This window comes from Piliocolobus tephrosceles, chromosome 5 (assembly GCF_002776525.5).
Source record: "Piliocolobus tephrosceles isolate RC106 chromosome 5, ASM277652v3, whole genome shotgun sequence".
Classification (NCBI taxonomy): Eukaryota; Metazoa; Chordata; class Mammalia; order Primates; family Cercopithecidae; genus Piliocolobus; species Piliocolobus tephrosceles.
The window spans coordinates 135,497,339-135,521,585 of NC_045438.1; the positions used below are offsets into that span (position 1 = coordinate 135,497,339).

At 53.9% G+C, this 24,247-nt stretch overlaps 5 protein-coding genes across 7 annotated transcripts in view; 3 read left to right on the forward strand and 2 right to left on the reverse strand.

Moving 5' to 3' along the window:
* TAPBP (TAP binding protein) overlaps positions 1-2,082 on the forward strand; it is a 15,043-nt gene extending 12,961 nt beyond the window's left edge. Inside the window, exon 8 of the mRNA XM_023212499.3 lies at positions 322-2,082. Coding sequence (XP_023068267.1) covers positions 322-333 — 12 coding nt within the window. The 3' untranslated portion in view covers positions 334-2,082. The remainder of the gene's footprint in view (positions 1-321) is intronic.
* Positions 2,083-2,239: 157 nt separating this feature from the next.
* RGL2 (ral guanine nucleotide dissociation stimulator like 2) lies at positions 2,240-10,117 on the forward strand. Of its 2 annotated transcripts, XM_023212492.3 has the most exons (18): positions 2,240-2,919; positions 3,139-3,335; positions 4,661-4,744; positions 4,993-5,171; positions 5,305-5,355; positions 5,444-5,741; positions 6,010-6,261; positions 6,345-6,448; positions 6,556-6,640; positions 6,721-6,789; positions 7,010-7,084; positions 7,714-7,746; positions 7,864-7,985; positions 8,080-8,175; positions 8,257-8,368; positions 8,474-8,764; positions 9,231-9,345; positions 9,462-10,117. In XM_023212492.3, the coding sequence occupies exons 2-18, from the start codon at positions 3,180-3,182 to the stop codon at positions 9,671-9,673; spliced, it is 2,334 nt and encodes a 777-aa protein (XP_023068260.2). In that variant the 5' UTR covers positions 2,240-2,919; positions 3,139-3,179; the 3' UTR covers positions 9,674-10,117. The 2 variants fall into 2 exon arrangements, with proteins under 2 accessions (XP_023068260.2, XP_023068261.2); XM_023212493.3 differs by lacking the exon at positions 3,139-3,335.
* Positions 10,118-10,351: 234 nt separating this feature from the next.
* Positions 10,352-12,238, reverse strand: PFDN6 (prefoldin subunit 6). Of its 2 annotated transcripts, none has more exons than XM_023212502.2 (5): positions 12,108-12,171; positions 11,816-11,894; positions 11,517-11,587; positions 11,311-11,435; positions 10,352-11,053 (listed from the first exon to the last, which is right to left on the reverse strand). In XM_023212502.2, exons 2-5 carry the CDS (start codon positions 11,877-11,879, stop codon positions 10,924-10,926), a joined length of 390 nt encoding a protein of 129 aa, XP_023068270.1. In that variant the 5' UTR covers positions 11,880-11,894; positions 12,108-12,171; the 3' UTR covers positions 10,352-10,923. The 2 variants fall into 2 exon arrangements, with proteins under 2 accessions (XP_023068270.1, XP_023068269.1); XM_023212501.3 differs by having other exon boundaries at positions 10,842-11,053; positions 11,816-11,966; positions 12,108-12,238.
* WDR46 (WD repeat domain 46) lies at positions 12,214-21,776 on the forward strand. The gene is made up of 15 exons (XM_023212496.2): positions 12,214-12,634; positions 12,732-12,941; positions 13,045-13,125; positions 13,269-13,381; positions 13,504-13,591; positions 13,725-13,786; positions 14,048-14,152; positions 14,261-14,411; positions 14,540-14,675; positions 14,875-14,974; positions 20,097-20,410; positions 20,565-20,659; positions 21,000-21,095; positions 21,253-21,366; positions 21,487-21,776. The coding sequence occupies exons 1-15, from the start codon at positions 12,566-12,568 to the stop codon at positions 21,607-21,609; spliced, it is 1,857 nt and encodes a 618-aa protein (XP_023068264.2). The 5' UTR covers positions 12,214-12,565; the 3' UTR covers positions 21,610-21,776.
* On the reverse strand, positions 16,925-23,808 carry B3GALT4 (beta-1,3-galactosyltransferase 4). Its single transcript, XM_023212500.3, has 2 exons — positions 21,879-23,808; positions 16,925-17,411 (listed from the first exon to the last, which is right to left on the reverse strand). The coding sequence occupies exon 1, from the start codon at positions 23,470-23,472 to the stop codon at positions 22,321-22,323; it is 1,152 nt and encodes a 383-aa protein (XP_023068268.1). The 5' UTR covers positions 23,473-23,808; the 3' UTR covers positions 16,925-17,411; positions 21,879-22,320.
* Between the last annotated feature and the right edge of the window lie 439 nt (positions 23,809-24,247).

Below are 24,247 nucleotides of genomic sequence, written 5' to 3' on the forward strand. Positions count from 1 at the left end.
AAAGCAGGTGTTTATTTTAAACAGCACATCTCAGTTTGGACTAGCCACATGTCAAATGCTCAATAGCCAAATGTGGGTGGTGGCTGCCATATTGGACAGCAGAGCCTGAGAGCACTGTTAGGAGGATTAAGGAAGACAGTGTATCTCCTTTAGAAGATGCAGGAGATAGAGCACTCAGCAGTGTCTGGAGGGCAGAAAATGTTAGCCTCATCCTTCTCCCATCATCTGTGCCCATGATAGTTTATATGTCTCTGGACTGACCATGTACACCTCAACTGCCTTCTAATATTCTGAATTCCTCACCACCTTCCTCTCTTCCAGAAAGCAGAGTGAGGGCACTCACCTCCATCCTGTGGAAGCCACCATCATCTCTGGCCCAAGCGTCTGTAGTAGCTCCCCAAAATAATACCCCATCATCTGTTTCTACTCCCTCCAATCCCTCTCCACTGAGTGGCTGGAATGCTTTTTTTTTTTTTTTTTTTTTTTCCACTTATACAGGGAGAATTTTTTTTTTTTTTAGAGAGTCTTACTCTCTTGCCCAGGCTGCAGTGCAGTGGCGGGATCTTGGCTCACTGCAACCTCTGCCTCCTGGGTTCAAGCAATTCTCTGGTTTCAGCCTCTGGAGTAGCTGGGATTATAGGCACATGCCACCACATCAGCGAATTTGTGTATTTTTAGTAGAGACAGGGTTTCACCATTGGCCAGGCTGGTCTTGAATTCCTGACCTCAGGTGATCCGCCCTCCTCGGCCTCCTGAAGTGCTGGGATTACAGGCGTGAGCCACCGCACCAGGCCCAAGAAATGTTTTTTTAAAAAACACACATCTTATGGCATTCACCTTCTTGGAGCTCTAGGACAGTGGTTCTCAAAATTTTTTCTCTCAGGACCTCTTAAAAATCATCAAGGACCCCAAAAAGCTTTTGGGTATGTGGGTTATAGCTATCAATATTTATGGTACTAGAACTTAAAACAGAAAAATTTAAAACACGCGAATACATAGGCACACATTCCATTCATTGTGGGAACCATGGTATCAATACATATCATGTAGCTTCTGAAAAACTCCACTGTACACTCATAGAATGAAGAAGGCAAAAAACTTTTTTTGTTTTGCTTTTTGAGACAGAGTCTCGCTCTGTCGCCCAGGCTGAAGTGCAGTGGCGAGATCTCGGCTCACTGCAAGCTCCGCCTCCCGGGTTTATGCCATTCTGGTGCCTCAGCCTCCCGAGTAGCTGGGACTACAGGCGCCCTCCACCATGCCTGGCTAAAATTTTGTAGTTTTTAGTAGAGACAGGGTTTCACCGTGTTAGCCAGGATGGTCTCGATCTCCTGACCTCGTGATCCACCCGCCTCAGCCTCCCTGTGTTGGGATTAGCGGCGTTAGCCACCGCGCCCGGTCGCAAATAACATCCTAATTTTGTTATAAAAAATAGTCTTAATCTCACATACCCCCTGACATAGTCTCAGCGACCTGTAGGGCCGAGGTTACACTTGGAGAACCCGTGCTCTAGGGCCAAACCCATTCTTCTTGCCCTGGCCCATGTGTCCCCCCCACCGCCCCGGCTGGAGCCACTGCCTAATTCTCCAGCCCTAGATGGTGCTCGCCAGCCCTCCTCTCAATGCTCATCACACACAGAGCTATTCCTTTCCTCCAATGAACCAACCGCCTCCCGCCCACCTCCAGTTCCCAGCCCTCTGTTCCATTTGCCTGGTCCACCCTCGGCCTCCCTGGGTCGCGGAGGAGGTCGGCCTCGTCATTCCCTGCAGACCGCCGCGCGTCCCTCTTGTGCGGTTCACCACAGTTGTATTTTAAGTGATCATGTGAGTCGTCGTTAAATGCCTGTCTCCCCGTGGATCATGGGCTCCTCGAGGACAAGGACCGGCCTGTCTGTCCACTGCTGTAACCCCGCGCCGGCATAGGGACGTAAGGCACCATTGGAGGGCGCTCATCAAATAGCTGCTGGATACTGACGAAGGAAGCGGCGGCGCAGCTCAGGGATCTCCGAGTCAGGACTGTTGGCCAGACCGACGGGGTAACGGGTCTGATGGTGTGGGAATAAAGTTGTATTCCAGTGCTTGCAAACGGGCCTCTCATTCCAACCCCTTTCCAAGCACAATGAATATTCCAATCACCTCTGGTCCCTTCCAGTAACCCTGAACCCCTCAGAGAACGCCCCGTCGACACCGTTCGGGGTCGGGCGCCACTACTGGCGCATAAGATGCGCTCAAGCGGAGGGTACTCCAACCGCGAAGCGACGCCGAGCGGACAGGGATCCAGGCCTCGGCGCCGGAAGCCCCAGAGAGCCGAATCTGGAACCGGATGTGGCTGCTTCCTGCCCCGCCCCCTGCCGAGGGGGCGGGAACAGAGGGCTCTTCGGAAAACCCGGCCGGGATTTCGGTCAGCTGCGTTCGTGGGTTGTGGTGGGGAGCGTAATCCCGTGGGGATGGAGTGACCCGCTGTCTCTCCTCCTGAAATGGTTCCCGCGGGAGTTTTAGCCGTGTTATTGTTGGGGAAGGGAATGTCAAATTCTGCTCCTGCCTTCCCCCAGGGGCTGGAGACTGGAATCTAGACTGGAATCTTTATTCCAGTTCAGTGCGGAGCGACGTGGTCTCCAGAATCCCCGAGTGTAGAGGCGGAGGACAGTGGAGCTGGGGACTCGGGCGCCTGGGTCCTGGTCCCTGAGCGTCCGGCGCTCCCCTAGTCCGCGGCCCTGGCTCCTGTCCTCACTTCCTTCCCCTTTTGGCTCCTGCTCTCGGAGCGGGCGGACGCGGGGGGGAGCGGAAAGGGCGGAAGGGCCCAGGAGCCTAGCGGGGGGGTTCAAGGGGGTACGGAAAAGCCGGGGAGGGGACTTGGTTCGGGGCCGGAGACCGACGGCAACAGCGGTCCAGGACCCACGCTGCCCCCACCCCTCCCGAGCAGGTCAGAGCCTGAGCACCCTGCGCGTCCCCGTACTCGTGACCCCCTCCTCCCCCAACTGCACCAAGGGCCACCCTATTTCACCCTTCTGTTGCCCCCCTCCCCCAGCCTTCCTGCAGAATTCCCTTCCGGTCTTCTTGACACCCACCCACGTCCCTTCCCTGCCCGGCTCCCCCGCGCCCGCCTGACTCTCCACCCCCACCCCACCCCGTCTCTCCCCAGGCGCCCCCATGGCCCGACCCCGCTGATTCCTTCACTCGGCCATGCTCCCGCGGCCCCTGCGGCTGCTTTTGGACACGAGCCCCCCAGGGGGAGTCGTACTGAGCAGCTTCCGAAGCCGGGACCCCGATGAGGGTGGGGGCCCAGGTGGCCTGGTCGTGGGCGGGGGGCAGGAGGAAGAGGAGGAGGAAGAAGAAGAGGTGAGACGCGGGTGGTGGGAGGTAGGGGGCGGATGTATTTCTGAAGTCTCCACTTTTCTCTTGTCTCTGGGTCCCTACATCTCCTCCTCCTTGCCTCAGTTATTCTCGCACCTCCCTGGGTGTCGGCCGGTTTCTCTGCTGCGGGGAGTCCCGGCGTCTCTGTGGTTCTCTGTCAGTGTGACTCAGGACCTGCCCGCAGGAACCTGCCTGGAACTTCTGGCTGGCTGTCCCTGCGGGTCTCTGGCCCTCTGCCTCTGCCTGCCTGAGTGTGCCTACTTCTCTGAGCAGTCGTGTCTTGCCCCCTGTCTCCCTCGTTGTTTTTGTTTGGCGGGGAGGGGTTTGTTTCCACAGTAACCAGCTCCTCTGACTCTGGGATTGGGGAGGGAACCCTCAGATTTCGTGACCCCTCCTTCCATCCCTCCCCTTTACCCCCCCCCCCCCCCCCCCCCCCGCCCCATCCTGGGTAGAGGCCGGGAAGCCACAGTTCTGGGACCTGGAGGAATGATCCTAGGGTGGGTAGAGAGTGGTTACCTGTTTTCATTAGGGATTAATGGTGGTGGCCAGGAGCAGGATTTCAGGCCCCAGGAGGGGCCAGATTTTGGATTTGGGGCCCCGAGGCCCTGAACTCCTAGGTCCAGATCCTAAGTGAGGGCAGGTTGACTGGCAGGGCTGGTTTTTCGGGATCGGTCGGGGGAGGGACTGGGGCCACGTGACTCTGAGTCTACCGCCCCCCAGCCCCCATCATCCCACTTCCCCTTTTCCTTCCTGGACTGGGATTGGAGCTGCTACCTTCAGGAGTCCCTTAGGGCTGAGATAGTGGAGGCACTACCCAGGGGACCAGGGTGAAAGGGGGCCTGAGAAGGACTAAAGCTCTGGGCTGGTCTAGTCCTTGACCAGGAGGGGCGGGGCATACGGCAGTGCCTGAACCGAGGTTTCAGCTACTCCTAGTCTCTGCCTCTGGCTTGCTGCCTCTGGCTTCCCTCTCCTGCTCTTTGTACCCTGCTTCTCTGTTGTGTGTGGGTTCAGCTCTGGGAGGAAAGGGCTTTGGGGGTCTACAGGATCAGGATTCCTGTACTCCATCCACGCCTCCACTGCAGCCCCTTCGACTCCACCGGGGCCCTGAGGCGACTGGGGTGGGGCTGTCTGGGCCCCAGTGGGGGAGACCTGGGGTCACCAGCTCCCCCCACCCTTCCTCGCACTCGCTGGTACTATGCCCTGCCACCACAGGTGAGGGGTATAGAGGGAGAAGCAGGGCCTGGGGTGAAGGCTGAGGGCAGTGGGGGGTGGTGTGGAACTGTCTGACTTCCCCTTCCTTGCTCCTGCAGGCCCCTGTGTCCGTCTGGGATGAGGAGGAGGATGGTGCCGTGTTTACTGTCACAAGCCGCCAATATCGACCTCTTGATCCCTTGGTGAGATCATGACTTTAGCTTCTCACCTCTGACTCTTCATTTCCCTTCCTCTGGCTGACTTTCTGGCCAGAGTGCTAGGTTAGAGTTCTGGAGTCCTGGACTTCGCTGTATGACATAGGCCAAGACTCTTGCCCTCTCTGAATATCAGAAAAATGAGGCTGGAACATCTCCTGGGTCTGAGATTGTCCTCAGAAATCTAGGGGCAGAGTGGGAGAAAGGGTTGGTGATCATCTCTTTGTGTCCTCCAGGTCCCTATGCCTCCCCCGCGTTCCTCCCGACGGCTCCGAGCTGGCACTCTGGAGGCCCTGGTCAGACACCTACTGGATACCCGGACATCAGGGACTGATGGGACTTTCATGTCAGCCTTCCTGGCCACCCACCGGGCCTTCACCTCGACGCCTGCCTTGCTAGGGCTTATGGCTGACAGGTCAGAGTCATAAGGGACCCAGGGTCGTGGAGTGTCTGTCCAGATTTCCTAAAGTTCCAACATCCCACCAAAATAGTTAAGGCCACTGGGGGTTTGGGAAAAAAGGACAGGTAGATCCTCTTTTTCCTCTCAGGCTGGAAGCCCTTGAATCTCATCCTACCGGTGAACTAGAGAGGACAACAGAGTGAGTGACCCCTGGTTCTTAATCTCACAGTCTCCTCTGCCCAGGCTGCAGCTTTACCTCTCACCCTTGGCTGATTCCCTTCTCCCAGGGTAGCCATCTCTGTGCTGTCAACCTGGCTGGCCTCTCACCCTGAGGATTTTGGCTCTGAGGCCAAGGGTCAGCTTGACCGGCTTGAGAGCTTCTTACTTCAGACAGGGTATGCAGCAGGGAAGGGTGTTGGGGGGGGCAGCGCTGACCTCATCCGCAACCTCCGGTCCCGGGTGGACCCTCAGGCCCCCGACCTTCCTAAGCCCCTGGCCCTCCCCGGCGATCCCCCTGCTGACCCCACGGATGTCCTGGTGTTCCTCGCTGACCACTTGGCCGAACAGCTGACCCTGCTAGATGCGGTGAGACCCTGACCTCTGGCCCGTATGCCCCCTGACCCCTTACTAACCTCTCCTTGACTCCAGATCCTTTCCTTGCTTCCACCCTTTCCTGATCCAGCTCCTAGCCTCTTTCACCTACCATTTTGACTTTCCCTTTTTCCCTTTGGTTGTTACCCTTCAAACCCTGTGCCCCTCTGGTTCCTTGGCCACCTAAGATCCTCAGATCCCTAATATTGGAAGGCCGACCTCACTTGACTATGAACTTTAACCTCTTACCTCTACCCTGCAGGAGCTATTTCTCAATTTGATCCCCTCTCAGTGCCTGGGAGGCCTGTGGGGTCACAGAGACCGGCCAGGACATTCTCACCTCTGCCCATCTGTTCGAGCTACTGTCACACAGTTCAACAAGGTGGCAGGGGCAGTGGTTAGTTCTGTCCTGGGGGCTACCTCCACCGGAGAGGGACCTGGGGAGGTGACCATACGGCCACTCCGTCCCCCACAGAGGGCCCGCCTCCTGGAGAAGTGGATCCGCGTGGCGGAGGTGAGAGAGGAAGAGTGCCCCACGGTGGGTGGCTATGGCACGGAGAGGGCTCCCATAGCCTTAGCTCTCTTTGACCCCCACAGGAGTGCCGGCTGCTCCGAAACTTCTCTTCAGTTTATGCTGTGGTGTCAGCCCTGCAGTCCAGCCCCATCCACAGGCTTCGGGCAGCCTGGGGGGAAGCAACCAGGTGGGGAGGCTGAGGCATTGGACTGGGTTGGGGGTTCCTCAGAAGGCAGGGAAGAGGGGGTGACAGAGCCCGGCCTGTCCTCAGGGCCACTTTTCTCCCTCCCCCAGGGACAGCCTCAGAGTCTTTTCTAGCCTCTGCCAGATTTTCTCCGAGGAGGATAATTATTCCCAGAGTCGGGAGCTGCTCGTGCAGGTGAGAGCCTGGTTTGTGGCATTCCCCCCTCTCCCTGCTCCCTACTGCTCCACCATGTCTCTTTATTTTGTCACCACCAGGAGGTAAAGTTGCAGTCTCCTCTGGAGCCACACTCCAAGAAGGCCCCGAGGTCTGGCTCCCGGGGTGGGGTGAGTGACTAGCTGGGTGGTGGGCTTGGGGGTTGTGATTATGAAGGGGTGAGGAGTATGTTTTGGGGGAGCAGCCTGAAGGATGGGTAAGGGAGGCACAGAGGGGTGAGGGGTAAGGAGAATGAAATCTGTTCTCTGAGGCAATGGGGAGGGCAAGTGCGGAGGGACGGAGGGCCCTCACATCAATGGCAGCACGTCTGACCCTGAGCCCTGACCTCAGGGTATAGTCCCATACCTTGGCACCTTCCTGAAGGACCTTGTGATGCTGGATGCAGCCTCCAAGGATGAGTTGGAGGTCAGTGGTGTGTGTGTATGTGTGTGTCATGATGATGATGTAACAAGTGGGCTGCAGGGTCCGACAGATCCCCCCCCTTGCAAGGGGCTATAAGGCACAAATAGCTGAGTGTGGGATAAAGCCAGATCTGTTTCTGTGCCGGGTTGCCTCAGTGGTCTGTAAATGAGAAACTAGAAATAGCATCTACATTGATCTGTTATTGTAAGGGTTAAATGAATTCGTATTTGTCAAGTGCTTAGAACGTGCCTGAAACATAAGCACATCTAGGTTTTGTGATGGGCTCCTGCTCTATTGCTAGAGTTTGTTAAATAAACAAATACTGAGACCCTGGGCAAGTTCCTTATCCTCTCTGGATGAGGAATCCTATCCAATTGGATACTATCCAGTCTTCTCATTTGCAAAGCAGACTCGTTGTGTACCTGAGGTATTAAATTTAAAGGGTCAAGTGCAGTGCTTAGGCCATGATAGATTGAGGGGGAAGGCAGGGAGGGATGGGAAGAGTCAGAGAGGCTAGAGGGAAGTGATTGTGAGTTGGATGTGGCTGTGTGTGTTTAAGAGAGGGGATATTCTCTCTCTGTGGCCTGGAAGGTAGTGTTAGAACTTTCACCCCATCCCCATTTTCCTCGCAGAATGGATACATCAATTTTGACAAGCGGAGGAAGGTGAGTGGAGTGCCTGGGCTGGATGCTGGACTTCCCAATCCATGTTCCCGGAAGGGGAGGGGGGAAAATCAGGTGTCCCTGAGTTTTGGCTCCTGCAGTTTGAGGGCTTCTTCCCAGGAGTTTGCAGTCCTTTCTGAGTTGCGACGGCTCCAGAATGAATGTCGTGGCTATAACCTCCAACCTGACCATGATATCCAGAGGTGGCTACAGGGGCTCCGGCCACTGACAGAGGCTCAGAGGTGACTGGCGGGTGAGGTTGGGACTCTAGGGCTCTGGCCAGGTGTAGGGGATTGGTGTCATGTCCTGAGCTCTGTCTTTTGCCCCCTAACCCAGCCATCGTGTATCCTGTGAGGTGGAGCCACCTGGTTCCAGTGACCCTCCTGCCCCACGGGTCCTTCGGCCAACATTGGTCATCTCGCAGTGGACAGAGTGAGAGACTCACTGGCTGGGGGGGTGGTTACTTGGAACTTCCACTTTTCTTCTGATCCTCCCAATCTCCTGCCACTGTAGGGTTCTGGGCTCTGTTGGGGTCCCTACCCCGCTTGTGTCCTACGACCGGCCCAGTATGGCGGGAGATGAGGTGCCTACAACTCCTGCTCCTCTGCTGACTCGGCTGGCCCAGGTGAGCTCTGCTTCTGACTCTGACCTTGACACTGACCCTCACTCTGTAAATGTTTCTTCCTTAACCTCCCCGCCTTCATGCCAGTCCCATGTTGTTTATTCCTAGCACATGAAGTGGCCATCTGTCTCGTCACTAGACTCTGCCCTGGAAAGCAGTCCATCCCTGCACAGTCCAGCTGACCCCAGCCATCTCTCCCCACCAGCCTCCTCCCCTAGGCCTTCTCGAGGTCACCGCCGCTCAGCCTCCTGTGGCTCCCCGCTGAGTGGGGGTGCAGAAGGGGCCTCCGGGGGGACTGGATATGGGGGAGGGGGATCTGGGCCAGGGGCCTCTGATTGCCGAATCATCCGAGTCCAGATGGAGCTGGGGGAAGATGGCAGTGTCTATAAGAGCATTTTGGTGAGGGAGCCTTGGGATGGAGTTGGGGTGAAGGATGGTGTCTTCTTGGACTATAAATGTCTGAGGTTTGGGCAACCAAATGGAATTGAATGTAGTTTTAATTTTGACTTTTGGTTTTGGCAGTTGTTTTATTTTTAATTTTATCTTGTAAACTCTGGTCTTCAATACAAGCTGAAATTTGTTTTATTTTGATGGCTATTTTGCATTAGTTGCTACACCTTAAACTTTTGGTGGCCATATTAAAATTTCAGAATCAACAGCAGTTTCCCCAAAGGCAAGCAGCTCTGTTTCACTGGGCACCATGTGGGCTGGCTTCTGGGGTATAGGAAGCCACCGTATTGGGTTTCCCTGTTCCTTTTAAAGCCTTGGACACAAGTAACCTTTTGTGGTTGGGTTCAGTGGCTAAGGGTAGAAAGATGGGAATTCATGGCTGATTGATTGCTCTTTTGGTCTCCTGTCTTGCCAGGTGACAAGCCAGGACAAGGCTCCAAGTGTCATCAGTCGTGTCCTTAAGAAAAACAATCGTGACTCTGCAGTGGTTTCAGAGTATGAGCTGGTACAGCTGCTGCCAGGGGAGCGAGGTCAGAGGCCACGAGGGAAAGGCAGACTCGGGAGGAGAGTGGAGTGCTTCCACATCTGGGCGGCTGTGGGGGGATTGACTGTGTCTGTGCTTGACATCCACCCCCTGAACCTTCAGAGCTGACTATCCCAGCCTCGGCTAACGTATTCTACGCCATGGATGGAGCTTCACACGATTTCCTCCTGCGGCAGCGGCGAAGGTCCTCTGCTGCTACACCTGGCGTCACCAGTGGCCCGTCTGCCTCAGGAACTCCTCCAAGTGAGGGAGGAGGGGGCTCCTTTCCCAGGATCAAGGCCACAGGGAGGAAGATTGCACGGGCGCTGTTCTGAGGAGGAAGCCCCGTTGGCTTACAGAAGTCATGGTGTTCATACCAGATGTGGGTAGCCATCCTGAATGGTGGCAGTTGTATCACATTGAGACAGACATTCAGAAAGGTAGCCAGCCATCCTGGGGCAGTGAAGTACCACTGGTTTACCAGACAGCTGAGAAATCCAGCCCTGTAGGAACTGGTGTCTTGTAACCAAGTTGGATACCTGTGTGTAGCTTCCTACCTGTGCAGCACACAGGTAGTGCTGGAAAAAACGCATCAGTTTCTGATTCTTGGCCATATCCTAATATGCAAAGGGCTAAGCAAAGGCCTCAAGGCTCTGAGCCCCAGGGCAGAGGGAAATGGCAAAAAGTAGGTCCTCGCAGGAGTTCTTCTTCCCACTCTGGGGGGTTTCTATCACTGTGACAACACTAAGATAATAAACCAAAACACTACCTGAATTCTACTCCCGTCCTTGTAGTGCGTATGAACTGGCTGCTATGAGTGGGGGTGGGGAACTGGCTGAAGGCAGATGCCATGGAACAGGAAGGGGCACAATGTTTTCTATCCCCATGAACAGAGCAAAAAGTAAGTGAGGTATTAGTGAAAAAAGTTTCCTCAGAACAATTTTTCTTCAGTAACCTCTCTACCACTGGGCCCTTGCTACAAATGTGTATAAAACAATTTTAGGACAAGGAAATGGCAGAACAACTTTATGGACAACATAGAAACTTGGGAGGACTTATATACCATAAAGCATTACGTGCTGGGATTTTAAGTCAGTTTAAGCTACATTCAAGCAAATTCTAGGAAGACAGAGACTGAAAAGTACTAATAGAGATGCCAGGGCTGCTGGCAAGGAGGGTAACCACATTTCATCCTGGGGCCTCAGGTTAGAGAACTGTGAATTCTTTTTCAATTGAACTGACATTCCTAGCAATATGCTATGTTGTAAATGCCCTTCCAAAATAATCATGCCAACCAAGACGAGGGAAAGTTAAGGGTTGTATATACAGGCAAGAAATAGGTTTGAGGACATTTAGGATTTCACTTTCAAGAAAGAAAAGAACATCGTGCCACAAAGAAATTCCAAGTGCAAGAGTTTGAACCTGAGGGGGTAATACAGGTGGTGTGTGTGAAGGTGGAAGGGACTGTGGGGATATGACAGAAGCGCCTGGTCAGGAAACAGCCACGTGTTTTTACGTTTTATTAGCTACAGTATAGATCCTAGAGCTGCCTCATTCCCTTCCCTCCCCTCCCCCCACCATGGGGTCAGGCCTTGCCAGGAGCCCCTGCCTTTGCCGCCTGGGCCCGCTGGAACTCCTGCTGCAGCTGAGCAAGGATCTCCCTCTGTTGGTCTGACTGCCGCTCAAGATCCCGGAGCTGGGATTCGTATCGCTTACTAAAGAGAGACAAGGGAGACAAGTAGGGAGAAATTAGTAGGACTTACTATGGAGGGTGCTAAACACAAGAAAGAGATAGGTGGAAAACTTGAGATTAGGGAAGGGAGAAGGGGAGTTAAAAGGGAAGGAAGGGGTTGGAGGAACTGGAGGACTAGGGGCCACTATGGAGAGCTGTTCTGCAATGGTTCAACACCTCTACTCCAATGGTTCACTTGCATCACGGGGTGCAGCACACAGTGGTGGAATAAAAACTCACATTTCAGCTGTGATATAGTCCAGCCTCTTCCCTACTGTGGCCCGAGCCTCCCCTAGCTCCTGTTTGACTAGCACTGGACCCAGAAGTTTAAAGACCACGTTGGACCCATCCAGCAGGGCCAGTTCCTGATGGAGGGATGGGACATACGTGATCAGAACCATGGCTAGTACAGGTCCCTCCTCGCCCCACAAATCCCAGTCCCTCACCTCTTTCACGATATTATTTTCTGTTAGTTGTGCTTCAAGTTTCTGCCTCCCCGACATGGATTTACTCAAGTCTGGGGATAAGAGGAAAGGCAAGATTAGAAACATCAATCCTAGTCAGGTGGATATGGATCTGAGGAAGCAGAAAAGTATGGGGGCAGCGGGTCAGTGAATAGGGAAGAGTACTGAAGCGGGAAAGTCTCTGCACGCGAGGGCCCAGATGGGGGCAACAAACCTTATCTCGGTAATGGCTTTGGGTTGTGAGTGCATCGGGCGAGGCCATACCGACCCTGCTCCCTTACCCTTCTGTAGCTGTTGATATTTCTCCACTACTCCCTGCAGCTTCTTCTGGATCAGCTCCGCCATGGCGGGGATGAAAGCCTACGGGGAGCGAGACAAGGGCGCTGCGTCTCACTCTCTGGAAGGTACCTGAGCTCCCTTTTCTGATCTCGCCTGCGGAAATGATAGCACTCTTGAGAGGCAGCCCTGAGGGGCACCGCCACCTCCCCCCGGTCCCGGGTATCGACTTCAACCCGTTCCCAGGATGTAGTGGGCGAAACGCAAGACCATAAGCCTCTCAACCGAAATCCTAACCTATTCACGTTCTTCCTTCAGTAGTAATAAACCCGGAAGTAAACGAGGAATGCTGGGAAAAGACTGCACCGGAAGTTTCTTTCTGACCCTTGATGGGAAGTGTAGTTCTGACATGTTTAGCGAGTGGAGCTCTGCTAAAAAGACTAGACTAGGATATTTTTAGGCAAGATGGGGAAACTAACCCGGAAAAAGAAACCGCATCGCTACTTAGCCCCTGGTCCCGGGCGTGCCTTTCTTTTGTAAGTCACTCTTGCATAAGCTGCCGCTCGTGATAAGGTGCCAAGAGCTCTTCCGCCCCTCTAAGGAGAGCGTGCCCTCACTCAAGATGGCGCCTAGAGAGCTTCAGACCTGGTACGCTGCTGATTGGATGAAAGATAGAGGGCTTCCGGGAGTTTTCAAGCCGACTGTGGGACAGCTGAGAGGAGTTTTGCACGTGGATCGCCGTTCTGGTGGGCGAGATGGAGACAGCCCCCAAGCCGGGCAGGGATGTCCCGCCCAAGAAAGACAAACTTCAGACCAAGAGAAAGGTATCGGCCTCCCTGAGTGGGAAAGGAAGTTTTTTGCCGCGGGGTCGGGGGGGCGGGGCGTGGGTGCGGAGTATCAGAGTTCCTGATCTGCTTGTAGAAACCGCGGCGATACTGGGAGGAAGAGACCGTTCCGACCAGAGACGGAGCCTCTCCAGGGCCTCCTTGTAACAAGAAGAATCGGGAGCTCCGTCCTCAGAGACGAAAAAATGCTCACATATTAAAGAAGTCTCGGATTTCTAAGAAGCCTCAGGTCCCGAAGAAACCCCGAGAATGGAAGAACCCGGAGTCCCAGCGGAGCTTGTCCGGGGTGAACGTGGAACCTGATGGGTGGCGAGGCAGGCCGCCTTGTGCTTTGAAAGGGTTGGGGTCAATCCAAGGCTGTCTACTAACTGCATTCTCCTTTCTCCTAGGCCCAAGATCCATTCCCAGGCCCCGCCCCCGTCTCTGTGGAGGTGGTCCAGAAGTTCTGTCGCATTGACAAATCCCGAAAGGTGAGGTCCAGCCGGAGAGTTGGGAAGTGTTGGAGGCAGGGAGTGTCTGGGTGAGTTGAATGGAGCCTGGGCCAGGTAGCTCTCCTGTGACCCCACTTATCCTGTGGTTCTTCTGCCACTCCTCCCCACCAACAATGTTATAGCTACCACGTTCTAAAGCCAAAACTCGAAGCCGACTTGAGGTGGCTGAAGCTGAGGAAGAGGAAACAAGTATCAAAGCTGCTCGTTCTGAGCTGCTGCTTGCTGAGGAACCTGGGTGAGTGGGCCCTAATCTGGACCCCCAATCCCTGCCTTATAGGACTGTCTTTTCTCGTTTTTATGTTGGTATACTTGCTTCATATTGGGAAACTTTACTGCTATCCTAACCCTTGCTTTCAGTTTTCTGGAAGGGGAAGATGGGGAAGACACAGCAAAGATATGCCAGGCTGACATTGTGGAGGCTGTGGACATTGCAAGTGCAGCCAAGGTGAGCCTGAGGAGGTAAAAGAGCCAAGGGATTGATTGGTGGTGCAGGACAAGAGAGGAATGGGGGCTAGAAGAAGGCGTTACTGCAGGGTACTCATTTTTTTTTTTTTTTTTCCCACTCTTCTCTTTCCCAGCACTTTGACTTGAATCTGAGGCAGTTTGGGCCCTACAGACTAAACTACTCTCGAACTGGAAGGTAAGGTTGAATTCTAGTGACTCTTGAACTAAGATGTGTTTCCTTAACCACTTTAGCCATGCCCACTTCAGCCATTCACAGTGTGTGTTTGGGTTGTTGATGAGGGGAGGGTCCTTCGATTTGCTTGGGTGTGAGGGTGAGCACCTGCAGCAACATGTGTCTGCCCACCTGGAGAGATGGGGCTGGCATGGGGCAGACCTCAAGTCGTCTGAGTCGGTGGTCCCCTGCCTTAACACCCTGCCTGCCCCTCACCTCCAACAGACACCTGGCTTTTGGAGGGCGCCGAGGTCATGTGGCTGCCCTTGATTGGGTAACAAAGAAGCTTATGTGCGAGATCAACGTCATGGAGGCAGTGCGGGACATCCGGTCAGTGGCCTCACTGTCAGCGGTCAGTAGGGGTGAGATAGTCCATCCTTGATTGAATGATAGCTTGTGACCTCATTTCCCAATTGAACCACTCTTCCTCTCCCCCAGGTTTCTCCATTCTGAGGCACTGCTTGCTGTTGCCCAGAACCGCTGGCTCCACATCTATGACAATCAGGGCATTGAGCTCCACTGTATCCGCCGGTGTGACCGAGTGACACGGCTTGAGTTCCTGCCCTTCCACTTCCTCCTGGCTACAGCTGTGAGTGGCCGTGGAGCTCAGGAACTGGTTGGCAGCCCTTGGGATGACCACTTCTCCTTTAGGACCCCAGGAGAGGGAATACAGAGGGCAGTCAGGACTGGGTCATTCTCTGTCTCTCTCTTTCTCAGTCAGAAACAGGGTTTCTGACCTACCTGGATGTATCAGTGGGGAAGATCGTGGCAGCTCTGAATGCTCGAGCTGGGCGGCTCGATGTCATGAGTCAGAACCCTTACAATGCCGTCATCCATCTCGGACACAGCAACGGTCAGTACCTGGCTTAGTTTTGACTCTCTGACCATCTTGACTTGGCGTTTCTTCTATATTTATACTTCATGAGTCCCTTAAAGTTACCCTTTTATTTCCATTTTTTGTTATCTCTTGGTCTTGAGTTCCCATCTTTCCCAGGTTTAATAACCTCAGGGTTAGGTTTGTATTAGCAACTTTGGTTCTTCTTCTCTTCCAGGTACTGTGTCTTTATGGAGTCCAGCTATGAAGGAGCCACTGGCAAAGATTCTCTGTCATCGTGGTGGGGTCCGGGCTGTGGCAGTAGATTCTACAGGCACGTAAGTCACTGGTGGAATGAGGTGTTAGGTGGGCAGAAAGTTGTGGAAGGTAGTGTGCTTTAGGAGCACAGACTCTAAAGCCAGGATGCCCAGGTTTAAATCACGATGTTACCACTGATGGGCCTCGTAAGTATGGGCATATTGCATAACCTTTGTGTGCCACAGTTTCCTCACCCCAGAAATGGAAATATGAGTGTCTAGTTCAAGGGTCCACAAACTTTTTCTGTAAAGAGTCAGATAGTAAATATTTTATGATTTGCTGATAAGAGGTAAAATCAGAGGGTACTGTATAGGTATTTAAATACCAAGAGAAAACAAATTATCACAATTTTTTTTTTTTTGAGATGGAGTCTCACTCTGACGCCCAGGCTGGAGTGCAATGGCGCGATGTCAGCTCACTGCAACCTCCGCCTCTTAGGTTCAAGTGATTCTCCTGCCTTGGCCTCCCGAAGAGCTGGGACTATAGGCACTCAGCACAACGCCTGGCTAATTTTTGTATTTTTAATAGAGACAGGGTTTCACCATGTTGGTCAGGCTGGTCTTGAATTCCTGACCTCAAGTGATCTGCCCGCCTCAGCCTCCCAAAGTGCTGGGATTACAGGCGTGAGTCACCGCGCCTGACCTTTTTTTTTTTTTTTTAATCTTTTGAGGGAGATGTAGTCTTGCTCTATCTCCCAGGCTGGAGTGCAGTGGCGTGATCTCGGCTCACTGCAACCTCTGCCTCCCGGGTTCAAGCGACTCTTCTGCCTCAGTCTCCCAAGTAGTTGGGATTACAGGCACCTGCCATCATGACCAGCTAATTTTTGCATTCTTTTGTAGAGACGGGGTTTTACCATGTTGGCCAGGCTGGTCTTGAACTCCTGACTTCAGGTGATCTGCCTGCCTCGGCTTCCCAAAGTGCTGGGATTACAGTTGTGAGCCACTGCGCTCGGCCCACACATTTTTAAGTTATAAAATTAAACATAATATGGCCAGGTGCTCACGCCTGTAATCCCAGCACTTTGGAGGCTGAGGCGGGTGGATCACCTGAGGTCAGGAGTTCGAGACCAGCCTGGCCAATGTGGCAAAACCCTGTCTCTACTAAAAATCCACAAAATTAGCCGAGTGTTGTGGCAGGGGCCTGTAATCCCAGCAACTTGGGAGGCTGAGGCAGAAGAATCGCTTGAACTTGGGAGGCAGAGGTTGCAGTGAGCCGAGATTATGTCATTGCACTCCAACCTGGGCAACAAGAGCAAACTCCGTCTCAGGAAAAAAAAAAAAAAAAAGTTAAACATAATATGAGGCTGGATACAGTAGCTGAAGCCTGTAATCTTAACACTTTGGTAGGCTGAGGTGGGCAGATCGCTTGAGCCCAGAAGTTCAAAACCAGCCTGGGTGACATGGTAAAACTCTGTCTCTACAAAGATAGAAAACTTACCCGGGTGTGGTGGTGCATGCCTGTAGTCCCAGCTACTCAGGAGGCTCAGTGGGAGGATCACCTCAGCACAGGAGGTTAAGGCTGCAGTGAGCTGTGATCATCCCACTGTACTCTTGCGTGGGCAGCAGAGTGAGACCCTGTCTTAAAAAATAATAATAAATATGATATTTGTGTAATACAGATCTACTAATGGGAAGCACTGAATTTCTCTTTTTGAGGATAACATTTTGCCTAGTTCATGTACAAAGTTAGTGTTCCAAATGATCAAATTTGACTGTAGATACTAATGTTCATGCTGATCTGTAGAGATTTCATGTATTTCATCTTTGAAAACATCTTTTCACACAGTTAGGTAATGATAGGTGATATGTGAGGTGCTCAGAAGGCTGTGCAGCACTTATGATTGTGTCACTGTGACTTGTAGTGTACAAAGCAGGAGTGCAAATCAGGATGCCGTAGTCTCTGTCATGACCACTCGGCTGTGTGTTGTAGAGCAAAACCAGCCACGGTGTAAGTAAATAGTGAGTGGCCATGTTCCAATAGAGCTTTATTTGTGGATATTGGAATTTGAATTTCATACAGTTTTCACAGTCTCAAAATATTCTTTTGATTTTTTTTCAACCACTTAAAAATGTAAAAACCATTCTTGGCTTGTGGGCCATACAGAACTAGATGATGGGCCAGGTTTGGCCCGTGGGCAGTAGTTTACCAAGCCCGAGTTTAAAGCCCTTATAAAAGCTGTTGTAGACATTAAGACATTAAGATGAGTTAAGGCATATAGTTTAGCACAGTGCTTAGCAAATAGGGAGCGCTGTATTCATCATTGCCATTCAAGATGATTGTTCTCTCCAGGTCTGGCTGATGTGAGGGGTAGAGGTGGTGTCTGCTTTGGATTTCTGCTGTTCCTGAGAGAGTATCTGCATTTTCCACAGCTGTTCTCTCTGATTTGTATTTTCCTCTGATTCCTTTCGTCAGGTATTCACTGGGCATCTGCTGTGGGCGGGGCTCTGTGCTGAAGTTCTGGAGATAAAAGGATGAATCATTGAGCCTGCCTTGGTGTGGTGCTCCGGTTACCCTTTAGGTATAAAAACTTGTGGCTATGGTTTTTTTTTTTTTTTTTTTTTGAGACAGAGTTTCACTCTGTCACCCAGGCTGGAGTGCAGTGGCGCAATCTCACTGCAACCTCTGTCCCCGGGGGTTCAAGTGATTGTCCTGCCTCAGCCTCCTGAGTAGCTGGGATTACATGCACCTGCCACCATGCCCGGTTAATTTTTAAATTTTTAGTAGAGATGGGGTTTCACCATCTTGGCCAGGCTGGTCTTGAACTACTGACATTGTGATTCACCTGCTTCAGCCTCCCAAAGTGCTGTACCCGGCCATGGCTATGGTTTTTGAGAATGACTGGCCAGGTGATGCATTTATTTATTTATTATTATTTTTCGAGATGGAGTCTTGATCTGTCACCCAGGCTGGAGTGCAGTGGCACGATCTCGATTCACTGCAACCTTCGCCTCCTAGGCTCAAGTGATTCTTGTGCCTCAGCCTCTGAGTAGCTGGGACTACAGGTGCGTGCCACTGCACGCAGCTAATTTTTGTATTTTTAATAGAGATGGAATTTCACTATGTTGGCCAGGCTGGTCTCGAACTCCTGACCTTGTGATCCGCCCATCTGGTCTCCCAAAGTGCTGGGATTATAGGCCTGAGCCACCGCTCCTGGCCTCTGTAACTGTATCTTTGGCCTCTGTAATTGTATCTTTGTGAACAAGTGATTCTGTTCTGCCCTTTTTACTCCATATCTATATCAGCCTGGCTCTAGGAGAGTCGGAAGCCCTGCCCAAGGGTTTCTGCCCTCTCTGGGCCACTGGGCCAAAGCTGTAGCTTGCCCTCCATGGGCTACCTGGGTCAGCCACTCCTCTGCTTAGCGCTTAATCACTAGTTAGCTGAGGCCTGAAGTTTAATCAACACCTTGATGCTGAACAGATCTGGTCCTTGTGATCTTCAGCCCATCCCTGCTTTTCTCTGGTCCTTCTCAGGAGCATGTCACATAGGCCACAGGGACTCCAGCGATGAAGCCGACCATCTTTCATAAGAGGTGTTCTGGTAGCCCGCATTAGGATTGGATTGGGTTGACTTCTCAGAGCCGAACTGCTGCTTGCAAGTTTAGTAGTACAGTAGTATGGCCCAGACTCCCATCTGGCACTGGGCTGGTCTTTACCCAGGGCATCCCATAGATGGGTGTGTGGAGGGGAGAAGAGCCAGCATGCATCCTTGAGTTGTTGGTTCACCAAAGGATGTGACCCTGTGTTCCAGGAGCGCTCGGTAATTCCTGGTTTGCACTGATGGCCTTTCTCTGTGGTAAAGTCAGGGCCCTGATTATCTTGTCAGAAGTATCCAGTTGGGCCTCCCTTGGGCTCCATCACTGTGCAAGTCTCTGCTCATAAAAACTCTTTAGTTCCCTTCTTCTGGGTTCATAGCCAAGGCAAAAGAGAGTCCTTGGCCTCTTGGCAAACGTACATCCCCTACCTGGCCGGTTCCCCTTCAGCTTCCCTCTTTAAGGAATAACTTGAACATAGAAACTCCAACCTCACATGTAATCCCAGCACTTTGGGAGGCAGAGGAGGTCATCTGAGGTCATTTGAGGCCAGGAGTTCAAGACCAGCATGGCCAACATGGCGAAACCCTGACTCTACTAAAAACACAAAAATTAGCCGTGGTGGCACATGCCTGTAATCCCAGCTACTTGGGAGGCTGAGGCACGAGAATCACTTGAACCAGGGAGGCAGAGGCTGCGGTGAGCCAAGATCACACCACTGCACTCCAGCTTGGGCAACAGAGTGATACCCTGTCTCAAAAAAAAGAAAAGAAACTCCAACTTCTGAAAGTAAACAACTTACGCAGTACATGATTCCTGGAGAGGATTTCGTCCCAACCTTCCCTCCCTCCTTCCAGGGAAAGCACACAGGGGCAGGCCAAGGGTTACTTCACCACTTTCTGAGTAGGTCTTCTCAAGTCCTTGGAGCCTTCAGTTTATGATTTGTCATTGCCAGAGAGCAACGCTGGGATTGAGAGCTGTGGGTCCTCGGTCTGACTTTAAAGAAACCCCACAAATTTTCCGCTCCTGATTTTCCTGACCATGTTTCCTAGCAATCCTGCTAACATAACCTCTGCTTCCCTCTCAGTCTCCACACTCTGGTGTCAATGCATTTGAACCTGCTGTGTATCTCTTTCCTGTACTTTTTTGAGAATTACCTAGAATGGGTCAAATCCTACCTTTCCCATGAAGCCTTTCTGACCACTGCAGATGCTCTTTCCCCTTGCTGGGCTGTGTGCTGCATGTGTGTACAAGGGGACATCACATTTAGGTGCAGCCTGTCGTGTGGGTGCTCCTTTTGACTCCCGTGTCTTGAGAGGGCCGTGTGGTGTTAGCAGATAAGAGGCAGATGCTAAGGAGATAGGCCTGACCATCCACTGACCTAGCTTTCCTTTCCCTGAGCTTCAGTTTCCTCACCTCTTAAAGGGAAAGAAAAATAGTAAGGGCTGTGTGCAGCTTAACCAAGGGGATGCCTGTGGGGTGTTCAGGGTGATGATAGTGGTTATTACTATTAATCTTTTTCTCCCCAGCCAGACTTGATGCCTGGACTTGGCCACAGCTTGCTTGGTAAACCCATTTACTGACAGATTAATTGATCCCTCTTCTCTCACCAGGTACATGGCCACCTCTGGCCTGGACCACCAGCTGAAGATCTTTGACTTGAGAGGGACCTACCAGCCTCTGAGCACTCGGACCCTGCCCCATGGAGCAGGGCACCTGGCCTTCTCCCAGAGGGGACTGCTGGTGGCGGGAATGGGTGACGTTGTCAACATCTGGGCAGGGCAGGGCAAGGCCAGCCCACCCTCCCTTGAACAGCCCTACCTCACCCACCGGCTCTCAGGCCCTGTGCATGGCCTTCAGTTCTGCCCCTTTGAAGATGTGCTAGGGGTGGGGCACAGTGGGGGCATCACCAGCATGCTGGTCCCTGGTGAGTGGGCCAGGGATGGGGCTTGAAGTGAATGAACTCTGGGTGGAAGTTTGGGCCTGAGACATCCAGGAGCTGGGGGATTGGTTGGGCTGGAGCTGTTGGACTTAGGTTTTTCCTTACGGCTCCATGCTCCTCCCTCCCTCCCCCGCTTCAGGGGCCGGTGAGCCCAACTTTGATGGCCTGGAGAGTAATCCTTACAGAAGCCGGAAGCAACGCCAGGAGTGGGAGGTGAAGGCCCTGCTAGAGAAGGTGAGGCTCCCCTGCTGGAGAGGGTGAGGTTCCCCTCTGCTGGAGAGGGTCAGGCTCCCCCCTCCTGGAGAGGGTCAGGGTTCCCCCTGGCGGAGAGGGTGAGATTGCCCCTGTTGGAGAAGGTGAGGTTCCCCTGCTGGTTGGTGTGCAGCATAGTTGTGAGGCCCCTGCTGCTGGGGAAGGTATGCATGTGGTTTTGGGTTGGAGGTAGAGAAAGCTATCCTGAGGTCTCATGCTGGGGGTCCTGGGTAGAGGGGTTCAGCAGCCTTCCTGGCTTCCCTTTTTGGTGCTACCCTCCTGTGGCTCCTTGCTGAGTCCTATCCCTCTGTGAAACCCCCAGGTACCTGCAGAGCTTATTTGTCTTGACCCACGAGCCCTGGCCAAGGTGGATGTCATCTCTCTGGAGCAGGGAAAGAAGGAGCGGATAGAGAGGCTGGTATGGAGCAGGCCCCTGAATGCCCAGGCCTGTCTTCTCCCCCACATCCTCTCCCCACCATGGCTTGTCCCCAGAAGTGTGGCCAGCAGGTGGGTGCTGCCAGTTCCCTGACTCCGACCGAGGCTGTAACAGATTTCACTCCTGTCCCCTCCCTCAGGGCTACGACCCGGAGGCTAAGTCTCCCTTCCAGCCAAAGCCAAAGCAGAAGGGCCGCAGCTCCACAGCAAGCCTGGTGAAGAGGAAGAGGAAGGTCATGGATGAGGAACACAGGGTAGATGAGTATTGGGATGGGCTGGGCCTTCCACAGGCTACACCCTCCTGCTTGTGCCTCTGCCCTTGTCAGCCTGCCACTTCTCACTGTCCCTGTGTCCTCCCCCTCTCCGGTCCCCAGGACAAGGTCCGGCAGAGCCTTCAGCAGCAGCAGCAGCAGCAGCAGCAGCAGCAGCAGCATAAGGAAGTGAAGGCCAAGTCCACGGGGGCCCGGCCATCTGCCCTGGACAGATTTGTGCACTGAGCCAGACTCCAGGGTTGCCTGGGAACAGTCTCTCCCCAAGATCACCTGTAGGGAAAAGAGCGTTCCCTGGAACAAGGAGGTGGGGCACTGTGGTCCTTTCCCCAACTGGGGGTGGACAGCTGGCTCCTGGGGTGGGTTGGTATTAAAGAGGAAAGCGATTTTTTGGATAACGTGTCTGGATCATCTTGTGGACCCCTCCCCCTTGCCCAGCATGAGGCCATTCTAGGATGAGAGAAGTCAGTGTCCTGCCTCTACCCCCACCCCCATACCTTGTGGCTGCTGTGGCCTTAGCTTTGCCTTTTAGGGGCCTTCCTCCTCAGAGAGGCTGTCCTCTCTCCCATGTCCCTGTAGATGTCCTTCCCATGAAGCAGGGTCTGGCAGCCTCTGGGGTCTCCAGGTTTGTGTTGTTCTGGGGGTCCTGGTGAAGACCACACTGCACTCGAAGAAGTGGAGACAAGTTTATTGAGGAGCTTGACAGCCCTCTTCTGCCCTAGCTTGAGAGAACAGCTGCAGCATTTTTTTCTTTTTCTCTTCCTGGTGACCATCTTTCAGGCTGGCGGGCCAGGCCCCTGGGTGTCTCCCATATCCCTGTCTTTAGTGAGACTGAGGATCTGGTATGAGGAAAGATCAGCTGCAGCCAGTGAGGGCCCCTGCGTTGGGCCTGGGAGAGAGAAGGTCCTGTTCCTGCCTTTCCTGTGGCCCCAGGCACTCTCAGCTGTGAAGCCAGGCTATTGCTCGACACCGCAGGATGCCCAGGACTCCCTGGAACCAGGAGCAAAAGGGCGCAGTCCTTTCCCCGTCAGAGCCACCCACCAGCTTCCAGGCTTCCTGCATCTTCCAGGGGTCCAGCCTGTGGGACGTCAGCAGGAATTTCCCATAGCAGCACCGGTCTAGCGGGTAGTGGGTGGCACCAGCCAGCTTGACACACTGTGTTGGGGCGAGGCCTCCTCGTCGGGCACTTACCCCCACAAAGACATCCTCTAATGGGAGAGGGGGTGCCCGGCTGGCCACCTTGAGAATGAGCTGCACAGCAGACGCTGACAGCACATAACCCGTGCCTGAGGCATAGGGTGGGAAGGGGCCCCAGGTGTGAGGCCACTGCTCCTCTGATACACGGTGCCTGCCCCCTGGTGTCCGAGAGGGGTTCACTCGCCAGTGCACCCGGCCCAGGTACAGAAGAGGCACTTCCTCGCTGTGCAAGGCCTGGCCTCCTTCCTGCTGTTCATTTCCAACCTCAGCCTCTCTCTGGGGTTCTGTGCTTCTCTCCCATTGCTCCCAACGGCCCCCTCGCAAGACCAGCTCTGATACCAGTTCGGGGACGTTGACATACACATCATCGTCCGTCTTGAGGACGTATCGGGCCATGGGGCAGTGTTTCTCAGCCCAGTTCAGCCCGCTGAGGGTCTTGAGGGTGAGGTTGCGGTAGGAGTCCTGGAAGGCGGCCTGCAAGATATCCCCCTGGGCTGCTGACTCCGAGGCCAGGTCGTTCCCCTGGGAGCCCCACACGGGGTGCTGTGCGTTCGGCTCTCCCAGCAGGAATAGCGTCTGTACCCTGAGTCCCCGGGCCTCGCGCAGCCCGCCCCACGAGGCCCGAATGGCGTTTCTCTGGTTCAGGTTTTCAGGAGCCGTGCACACCAGGATGAGCAGGAAGGGAGGAGCCCCGGGACCACCGCAAGCTTCCTGGTTGGGGATCAAGAGGCGGGGCAGGGCCAGGGGCGGCCCCGGTGAGGCGGGGGCTGGGAGCAGGGAGGCTAGTGAGAGGCTCAGCAGCTCCTCCCCCAACCCCGAAGGCCCGAAGAGGGTCCAGACGATCACCAGCAGCAGAGCGGTGAGGAGCAGGCGCCGGAAGAGCCTGAGCGGCATGGTGCGGCGCACTCCAAGGGGAATCCGGAGAGCGAAGGGTGGAGACTAGCTCCCCGGGCCTGGGTCACGGCTGGGATTTAACCGACCACGCCTGGGATGCGGAGGGCGGAGCGCGCGACCGGGACCAGCGCACCCTGGGGGTCGGGGGAAGGCGGTGCGGACCGCGGTCGAGGCATGCTGCGGGGGTGGCTACCTTGTCGTCGCGGCCTCGCCGCCAGCAAGCTCCACTCCATGGCTAGCCGACTGCGGCACTCACGGCCCCTCCCCCGCCTCGCCCCGGCGGCCGGCCTGCCACCCGCTTCCGCGCTGCGCGCTCCCATCCCCGCCGGAAGCGGCGTCGGAGCAGCGCGGCAGGGCGCGGAAACCCGGGCGGGTGGAGTGGCACCAAATGGAGCGAGACTGGTCTGTCCAGCCACTCCCCATCCCAACCCACCCACGTATTCCACTAGGGGGACCACACCCTTTATAACCGATGTCTGTTTTTGCCTTTGTTGCTTTGGTCACAGACCCAAAGATTTTCTCTTATAACTAGATGACCCCTTTTTTAAAAACAAAAACCGAGTGACCAGGACCTGCAAACTCACCTGAACTGCAACTGTCTAGGCTCAGCTACCCACTCCACAACCATGCTGCACACCAACCCCAGGGAATTGGTCTCTTAACTGGCCTGGGTCACCCCCTCGAGGCTGGGAATTGTTTTCCCCTCACATTTCTCTTTACAGAGAGGGACATCATTAGCTACACATAGGGAGACAGAAGGGCCTGCAGCATCACC

Coding starts and splice junctions, on each gene's coding strand:
- RGL2 (XM_023212492.3), top strand. CDS start 3,180: ATGCTCCCGCGGCCCCTGCGGCTGCTTTTGGACACGAGCCCCCCAGGG. Junction 5,172..5,304: donor CTAGGGCTTATGGCTGACAG/GTCAGAGTCATA, acceptor TTTTCCTCTCAG/GCTGGAAGCCCTTGAATCTC. Junction 7,085..7,713: donor CCTCCAAGGATGAGTTGGAG/GTCAGTGGTGTG, acceptor TTTTCCTCGCAG/AATGGATACATCAATTTTGA.
- PFDN6 (XM_023212502.2), bottom strand. CDS start 11,879: ATGGCGGAGCTGATCCAGAAGAAGCTGCAGGGAGTAGTGGAGAAATAT. Junction 11,588..11,815: donor ATATCAACAGCTACAGAAGG/GTAAGGGAGCAG, acceptor TCTTATCCCCAG/ACTTGAGTAAATCCATGTCG. Junction 11,054..11,310: donor GACTATATCACAGCTGAAAT/GTGAGTTTTTAT, acceptor GTCTCTCTTTAG/TAAGCGATACGAATCCCAGC.
- WDR46 (XM_023212496.2), top strand. CDS start 12,566: ATGGAGACAGCCCCCAAGCCGGGCAGGGATGTCCCGCCCAAGAAAGAC. Junction 13,382..13,503: donor CTGCTTGCTGAGGAACCTGG/GTGAGTGGGCCC, acceptor CCTTGCTTTCAG/TTTTCTGGAAGGGGAAGATG. Junction 14,676..14,874: donor CCATCTCGGACACAGCAACG/GTCAGTACCTGG, acceptor CTTCTCTTCCAG/GTACTGTGTCTTTATGGAGT.
- B3GALT4 (XM_023212500.3), bottom strand. CDS start 23,472: ATGCCGCTCAGGCTCTTCCGGCGCCTGCTCCTCACCGCTCTGCTGCTG.